Raw genomic sequence first — 8,792 nt, forward strand, 5'->3', positions numbered from 1 at the left:
TCAATTAAATTTATTTGTGGGAAGAATTTTGTTGTTTATCAAGATAATTCAATTCTTTTGCAGAATTATTTGAAAATTTTTGATAATAATTGATTTTCTGCGACGAATCAAAAGTTATTTATGAAAATAATTGAATTATTGCAACGAATTTTATTATTTTGTTGAATAATTGAATGTTTCATAAAATTCAATTCTTTCATCAAGTTTTAATAAAATTTTTAAAAATCATTGCATTTTTCAAGGAATTTATTAAAAAATATTTGAAACTCCTGCCATGAAAATAATTGAAATTCTAAATGAATTTTATTATTAATGAAAAATAATTGAATTCTTATAATGAATATTTTTATTTATGAAAATAATTAAATATTGCAAAGAAATTCATTAAAATTTCTAAGAATAATTGAATTTCCCTGACCTGTGGCAACCCTGCTAAAATATAGTATAAATTTTGTAGCATATTTTTGATTCCTTAATTTTGCTTCCTCGAAAGGAAAAGCATTGTATTTATGCTTATGAATGATTTAATAGCATACTTGATTTGATAAATATCAGATAAAAGTTTATAAAGTTTCTCTTTTTATTGTATGATTACAGGATTTGATTCAGAAGAATGCGCTGGCGCTTGTCTCCTCCAGAAATAGTCTTAGATTTACGAAAGAGTAAGTGTGATAAAATTACGATTTTAATAATATTTTTGTCTGGCCCCGTCTAAAAATCTTTTCCGGCATCGCCTGAGAGATTTAGTAGTTTTAATATAAAAATAAAAACCCAAAAACTCAATATTTACTGCTTTTTTTTTACAAAAATTGAGTTTTCCTAAAATTTAAATTTGTTCCTAATAAATAGTCTTTTTATCCGTAGTATAAACTGTTATTATTAGTATTTTTTTTATTAAAATTGTCGATGATAAAAACATACGAACGATATTAAAAGTATTGTAAAACTTATTTATTTTGAAAATAATTTAATTTTTGTACTTTTTTTGATTATAGATTTTATATCTTCAACTAAATGTGAATTAATTAATTAATAATTTTTTACTTGAGTTTTGAGAATAATTACGATAGTTTGAGCATTTTTTTTTTGAGTTGCCATGACACGAATTTTAATTAGCGTCAGATAGTAAGTGTTGACGAGTAGAAAATGAAGAATATTTCACTGAAAATTAAAGAAATGAGAATGTTACATTTTTTATATAGATTTCTAAAAATTATACACACAGAGAAAAATTTTACATAAACCAAACATAATTTATTTGAGTTAAAAACATATTTGACTCGGAGATTACTAAATTATTTATTTTAAATAAAAAATTTCTTTTACACAAATAAAATTTTTATTTGAAACAAATAAAATTTATCTGAATCAAACAAAATTTATTTGAAACAAACAAAAAGTTTAATAGACCCTGAGTGAAATATATCTTTTTTTTCTGGGTGTATTTGTTACTATATAATTATTATACTATATAATTTTGTTTACCATTCTCTCATTTAATGACACAATCCTTATTTCGATGTAATTATGACAATATTCATAATTTCCACAAATCTCGTAATCATATTATCTGTAAAAATTAAAATGCAATTTATCATTTCGGTAAATAATAACTTAGTTCGCAAATAAAATTATTTACCTTATTGGCGTCGAATTAAATGTGCACGATGACTGCTAATTATCATATCTTCTGAATCAGTGGACGACCACTTTGATAATTCCCTGCTGGTGTGAATGATTTTCGAGATATCTTGAATTGGAAAAGACGAACGGCGGAAGAAAGATGTCTTACCTAGAAAAATTTTTCGTTTCTTTAATAGATGATTAAAATAAGATTTTACTTTAAAGTGAAATTTGAAATTTAGAGGGAAATAAGTGCATAGAAATTAAACATTAACGTGTCATGAAAAAAATATACATTTAGAAATGTTAATAATTTTCTACTTTTTAAATTATTTGCGTATTCAATAATATATCGCAAATTATTTGTGTATTTACAAATATATACATTGTCTTGACACTTTTGACATTATACGTAAATTATTTTTATAAAAAACTGATTTATAACAAAATTTTAGTACTTTTTTTATTTTATTTAATTTTTTTAATATAAAAAACGTTTTTTGTTTACGTTTCTTCACTCGAGAATGATGATACAAAAGAATTCTACATTATCATTACTGTACAGTAGCTCCATCTAGAGAAATCGAGTGAAAGCTGTATTATGATTCCCGCCCGTATTTTTCAGTTTCGCGCGGGATTTGCACTTGACAACAATGATAATTGATAAACGTGAATTTTTAATTTTTACCCTTTTTACAGTGTTTTAGATTAATTAGAATTAAACTATAGTTGCAATTTTACTAAATTATTATCCGTAGTTTTCGTGATTGAATCGAGCAAGTGATAATTAGTGGAATACGAATACAACACAATACATTGAAATTGGAACAACATAACCTCAAAATAATAATTATTGAACAGTAGTGCCATCTATAACAATCGGGTAAAATAATCTTTGTTTCAGTTTTGCGTGGGATTTGAACTGTGCAACAGTGATAGCGGTGGTAGCTAATAAATTGGACTTTTTACCATGTTTTTGATTAATTAAAATTAAACTTTTGTTTCGAGCATACGAAATTATTATTCGGCATTACGGAAGTGAATAAATCAAGTGATAGTCGTGATAATTAGTGAATACGTAAAATTGATAATCTGGCAATCGTGACAATCGACCAACATAACCCCAAAATATTCATTACAATACAGTAGTGCCATCTGTAGCAATCGTGTAAAAGCTTTATTATATTTTATGATTAACGTATTTTTCAGTTTCACACGGGATTTGTACTTTGCAACAGTGAGAGTAGAATTTATACCGTTTTTAAGTATTATTTAACATTCAATTTTAGTTCCAATCATAACTTATAGTTATTGTTCGGCATTAAGGAAGTAAATTGAGTAAATGACAATAATGCAATATGAATACAGAAGTATTATAAATTGACAATCGAGCAACATAACCTCAAAATAGTTGTCAAAAATAACTTTTTCCACCGGTTGCATATTTACGGTATAGTTTAGTATTCCACCATATCATTCAAGTGCAGTGTTCTTTTAGTAAAATTTAGAAGTTAATTTCAGTTTTCAATTCTAAATAATTATTCGACATTGACAAAAGTGAATACAGCAAGTGATATTTATAGTGAGTGCCAAATGTTTAACCACATTCCAATAAATAAGGGGATATTTAAATAGGAAGAAATATTCTAACTAAATGGATTTCTTCTAAAATGGATAATCGGACAGAATTGCCTCAAAAAAACACTTTGCAACAACAAAGGTAATTGAAATTAATTGTTCTTTAAAAAAATGCATCGTTTCTCAAGTAAGTGTCAAAATTATATGCAAATCTTACGAAAATGAAAGATTTGCATTGTTTTTTAAACTTGAATTACCCTTTTTTTAATTAGTTTTTTTAAATTAGTTTTATATTGTTCTTGTTATGTACAATATTATTTAAAAAGTAGAAAATTATATTTATATTGGTATTTGTTTATATACAGTGAATAAGTTCCAAAAATTCAGGAGTTCGAATGAACAATTTTTTTTGCAATAATATTTTTAATTAAAACTTACTATCTTTGCAATTACGATTCAAAACGTAAATTAAACATTTTGGAACTTGGTAAATTATTTTATTTCCGAAAATTCTGAACGCGTTGCAATATTTTTTATATTAATATTTTCAAAAGTTACCTTTGGATTGAAAATAAAAGATGTAAATAAATTGAACAGTTTTTTATTTAACAATTCGAGGCGAACTTGTAACTTTTTCGTTATTTATTCCAATATTAGTAAAATAAAAATTGTCAATGTCAATAGTAGAAAATACATAAGTAATTTAACAATAAAATATTTGATTTATTATATTTATAAAAAAAATTAATAAATAGACAAATTTTCTTTATTTGAACGTTCAAAATTTTAGGATGATAAATAAATGAGAAAATTATAATTTATAATTATAGTACAATATAAATGTTAAAATTATTATAATATAAAATTAAACAAGTTTTGGACATTTTTTTCGGACATATATACCTGAAAAGATGAAATAGATTATAGGAATAGTAATAAAATACATATATAATTTAATTATAAAGGGCAACATTTTGAAAAAATGATTTTTGTATAAAAGGTATTTAACAACAGAATAGAAACAGAAGTTTGTGAAGTTATATTACGTTTAAATAATCCCTAGGCACGAGGCCCACGGGGCACGTGACCTCTTCGCCCCTGCAATGATACTGATTTCATTCCTAGAGGCATTCAATTATAATAATATTATATTATTAATTTATATTCAAAATTAAAATTTCCTTTATCTTCGTATTCTTCATCTGGTGTGATTGAATAAATATTACAGGATGAATTTCAAATATAATTCTCTAGGTAATTTATTGATTTCTCTAACTTTGTTAGATTATTATTTATTGATTGAGATAATACCATATTGGGACTTTTTCATATAATTAAAAATGTATTTGTATCGACGCACAGCGTCGAAAACTATTATTTCGGATTTTTGGAGATAAAAATGCATTAATAATTTTACTTCTTTCATTCAATTTGGGAATAAAAAATTACTTTTTTTAAACGTAAAACCTCTTCAGGGTTGCCACAGGCCAGGGAAAGTCAGGGATTTTTGTTGAAAGTATTGGAAAAAATTAAATTTTTAGAATTCATAAGAAAATTTTTAATTTTCATGTCTTTTTTGTTTGTCTCGAAAACTAAAATTACCTCGAATTCTAATGCAAAATTATCAATTATTTAAGTATTTCAAAAGTTTTCACGCAATTATCTTGAATTTGATAAATATAACAAAATTCTTCACAAAAATTCAATTATTTTAAGGAATTTAAAAAAAAGATTCTCTGCAAAATTCAATTCTTTTCTTAAGTAACAATTTTCAGCACATGAATTCAATTATTTTCAAAAGTAACAAAATTCTTCGAAGAAATTCAATTATTATTAAAAATTTAAACAAATATCCCGTTAAAAATTCAATTATTTTTATAAGTAGAAAAATTTTTCGCCAATAATTGAATTACTTTCAAAAACGTATATAAAATTCTTTACAAAATTTCAATTATTTTCAAAAAATTTTTGCAATTCATTGATTTTCAATTATTATTGTCAAATATTTTAATAAAATTTTTCACATAAATTTAATTATATTCATAAATTATTATTTAAATTCATCTCAGGAATTCAATTATATTTGTAAAAATTTTAATAAAATTCTTCAAAATGATTACAATTATTTTCAAAAATTGTTTTAAAATTATTTAATATAATAAATTTTAGTAAATTTTAATTAAATTTCACAAAAGAAATGAATAATTTCCAAAAGTTTTTACTGAAATTTTTCGTAAAAATTAAATTTTAAGAAACAATTAGGAATTCAATTATTTTCATCGTAGAATTTCAAATATTTTTAATATTTTAATTAAATTGCTCGAAAAATGTAACTATTCTTAAAAATTTGATTAAAACTTGATGAAAGAATTTAATTTTAAGAAACATTCAATCATTATTCAATAAAATTTTAAAATTCGTTGCAGTAATTCAATTATTTTTTAAATAACTTTTAATTCGTCGCAGAAAATCAATTATTTTCAAAATATTTTTAAGTAATTCTGCAAAAGAATTCAATTATCTTGATAAACAACAAAATTCTTCCCATAAAATCAACTATTTTAAGAAATTTTAATAAAATTCTTTTCCATAATTCAATTATTTTGATAAATATCAAAATTCATCACAAGAATTCAATTCTTTTGAAAAGTAATAAAATACTTTTTAGAAATTAAGTTATTTAAAATTTTTTTAAAATTCTGGTCAAGAATTAAATTATTTTTGTAAATAGGTATTGAAATTCTTCTTAAGAATTCAATTACTGTCAAAAATTTTTAAAAAATTCTTTGCAAAATTTCAATTATTTATACAAAATTTGATAAAATTCTTCGCATGAATTCAATTATTTTCATAAATTATTATTTAAATTTATCTCAGGAATTCAATTATTTTTTAAAATTTTTATTAAAATTCTTCAAACAGTTTTCAATTGTTTTCAAAAATTGGTATAAAATTCATTAATGTAATAAATTTTAGTAAAATTTTAATTAAATTCCATAAAAGAAATTAATTATTTTCAAAAGTTTTCTAAAATTCTACATAAAAATTAAATTTTAAGAAACATTTAATTATTGAATAAATTATTTATTTTTGTATTTAAATTAAATGAATTCTCGTAGAATTTTCTAATAAAAATTGTTTTAAAAATGAGTTTCGGTTAGAATTTTAGATAATAATTGAATTTTGAAAATGTTTCAAATCTAAATCTTTGAAAATCTGATTTTTTCGTACAATTCTCTAGAATTATTTTTTTTTTGAAAAAGTTTAATTACTGAATTGTTTTTAAAAATTATTTAAAGTTTTCATTTTCTAAAAAAATATTTAATTGAAGAATTTCCGAATAATCGATATTTCGTAAAATTGAATATTGTAAAGAAATGGATTTGAAAAATTTAAAGAATTTTTTCAAAAATTATTAAAAATTAATTTATTTAGAAAAGAATTTTAGTTGCAAATTCTAGAAAATAATAATTGAATTTAAATGATGAAAATAATTTCGAAGAAGTTGTAACAATATTCTTATATAAAAAATAGTAATTTTATCACTGGGTTTTTTTTATAAGTTATTGAATTTCAAAAGATTTTAATTTGAAGTTTTTGAAAATCTTATCAACTATGGAAAAATTCTAGATAATAATTCTTGAATTTAAATAATTAAAATAATTTCGAAATAGCTAGAGTAACAATATTTTTATATAAAATAATAATTTTTTCACTGGGGTTATCTTTAATTATTATAAAATCACGAAGAAATCACTCGGAGTGATCAATTTCTTCATGTTTTATAACAATTTTTTATAAGTTGTTTAATTTCAAAAAGGTTTGAATTTGAAAATCTTAATACCTATAAAAAAATAATGATTAAATATTTATTTAAAAATGAAGTTATTAATGTTTTCTAATAATTTTACAATTAAAGTAATTCTTAAATAAATGTATTAGAACATTTTTCTTAGTATCTTATCATTTTTAGAGTGGATCAAAGTATTCTTTAGGGTCGGGGAAAAAAGTGAAAATTCTGTCTGGAAATCAGGGAAAACGAAGTTAAATTTTTGTGGCAACCCTGTGTCTTTGAAACGAAGGTTTTAAACTGAAAAGATTGTTTCAGTTTTTTCGATTTAGCGAAAAAAAAGTTGTTTTCGATGCTCAGTGTCGACGCTCTAACTTCAGGGACCTATGAAATTCATGGACTTTTTTTACTTTGTACGGCAAAAACTTTTTTTTAGGTGGGGGAAATGAATTGATAACCTACCAAGGAGTCGTGTCGATCGATGCATAGCTTGAAGGTCTAGGGAGCGTTGACTTTTGAGCATTTCCTTCTTTTGAGCCATTAAGTTGATAACCGATCCTCGCCTAATTGTGACGTTGCCAGTAGTTGACAAGTCCTTAATTTTTTTTACAGAAACTGATTAATCCCCAGTCATATTATTTTGATTTAAGGGATGTTGTTGGATGAAGGTGTACCTTGTCCCTGGCGAAACGAATCCTCACAACCTCAGCCAAAGCCACAATGACAGAAACGACAAGCATTATTGCGAGAATATGTACAGCAACGGGAATTGATTTATTTATTTGTGTATTATTTACATCCTTTTTCTTTGTCGTGGATAGAGTGGAGAGAATTTCGTTTGGTTTTTCATTTTTAATGTTTAAATCGACTGTTTGAATTTCTTCCGTTTTCTCCTCAAGGGGAACTTGAGGATTTTCTTTGATTTCCGGTTTTTCCGTACAGTTCTTGTCGTAGTTGGTAATGAATAGTGATTTCATCCAGAGCTCGTAGTTGAAGGGACAGACATTCATTTTTTTAAAATCTTTCACTTCCGGAGGTATTTCTTCTTTTTGGACAATTTGTTTTGTTTGTTCAGTAGTTTGAGAATTAATTTCTGTTGGTTCAGTGCCTTTGTAATTGGTGTTGAATAGGTATTTTAGGGGAAGAGATAGAAGGGCACAGAATATTATTAAAATCAGAAGGATGCTGGCGTTGATTCCAAGAGAAAGGCGTTTATCCATTTTGTTTATGACTAAAGTTCTGAATTTGATTTCATTTATGATTTACTGGATTTTGCTTTATTTTTTCTACATTTTCGTTTACTTCTTCTTTTTTTCTTCTAAATCAGAGAATTTAGAGTCACTGTGACTTTCATCCGACGGAATTGCACTACATCACTTTAAAAAAATGTGTTTTGAACTCCACAAATTTATTGGTACTGCTAATTTGTATCCTTTGATTTAGTCGGATTACTTAATCTCCACCCTTGTTTACGAGAAAAAATACTGCTGATAACTGTTGCCTTCATCTCAGGGCACTAGCGCTGAAACGAGAATATTGATTCGAAGCCACAAGTGCGCAAGTCATTTGGCCTGATGTTTTCTTTATTATATTCAATTATCAAAAAATTCAAGGTTGGATAGTTCATTAAATTGTAAAAATAATTAATTCGTTTAGTTTTTAAACTGAATTTATGAATCATGCAACTAATACCTATAATCATAACTGTATATTAAATTTTTAAGGAACATTTCAAACTCAAAATAAAATTTGTTTTAAAACAACCAAATTTTGGTTGAATCACCAGAATTAATGTACAAAA

The 8,792-nt window shown here is 24.1% G+C and overlaps 1 protein-coding gene across 2 annotated transcripts; it reads right to left on the minus strand.

Moving 5' to 3' along the window:
* Window positions 1-1,089: 1,089 nt before the first annotated feature.
* LOC122508204 lies at window positions 1,090-8,573 on the minus strand. 2 transcript variants are annotated; one of them, XM_043621405.1, is made up of 5 exons: window positions 7,666-8,569; window positions 7,454-7,586; window positions 1,640-1,792; window positions 1,486-1,570; window positions 1,090-1,161 (listed from the first exon to the last, which is right to left on the minus strand). In XM_043621405.1, exons 1-3 carry the CDS (start codon window positions 8,209-8,211, stop codon window positions 1,641-1,643), a joined length of 831 nt encoding a protein of 276 aa, XP_043477340.1. In that variant the 5' UTR covers window positions 8,212-8,569; the 3' UTR covers window positions 1,090-1,161; window positions 1,486-1,570; window position 1,640. The 2 variants fall into 2 exon arrangements, with proteins under 2 accessions (XP_043477340.1, XP_043477341.1); XM_043621406.1 differs by lacking the exons at window positions 1,090-1,161; window positions 1,486-1,570 and adding an exon at window positions 4,248-4,322 and having other exon boundaries at window positions 1,654-1,792; window positions 7,666-8,573.
* Between the last annotated feature and the right edge of the window lie 219 nt (window positions 8,574-8,792).

The sequence above is a fragment of the Leptopilina heterotoma genome, unplaced genomic scaffold (assembly GCF_015476425.1).
Source record: "Leptopilina heterotoma isolate Lh14 unplaced genomic scaffold, ASM1547642v1 Lhet_53, whole genome shotgun sequence".
NCBI lineage: Eukaryota > Metazoa > Arthropoda > Insecta > Hymenoptera > Figitidae > Leptopilina > Leptopilina heterotoma.

Bases quoted from the DNA above. Each gene is read 5' to 3' on its own strand.
- LOC122508204 (XM_043621405.1), bottom strand. From the start codon at position 8,211: ATGGATAAACGCCTTTCTCTTGGAATCAACGCCAGCATCCTTCTGATT. The intron at 7,587-7,665 runs GTACACCTTCAT...AAAAAAATTAAG, and splicing joins TTCGTTTCGCCAGGGACAAG to GACTTGTCAACTACTGGCAA. The intron at 1,793-7,453 runs GTAGGTTATCAA...AAATTTTTCTAG, and splicing joins TCGATCGACACGACTCCTTG to GTAAGACATCTTTCTTCCGC.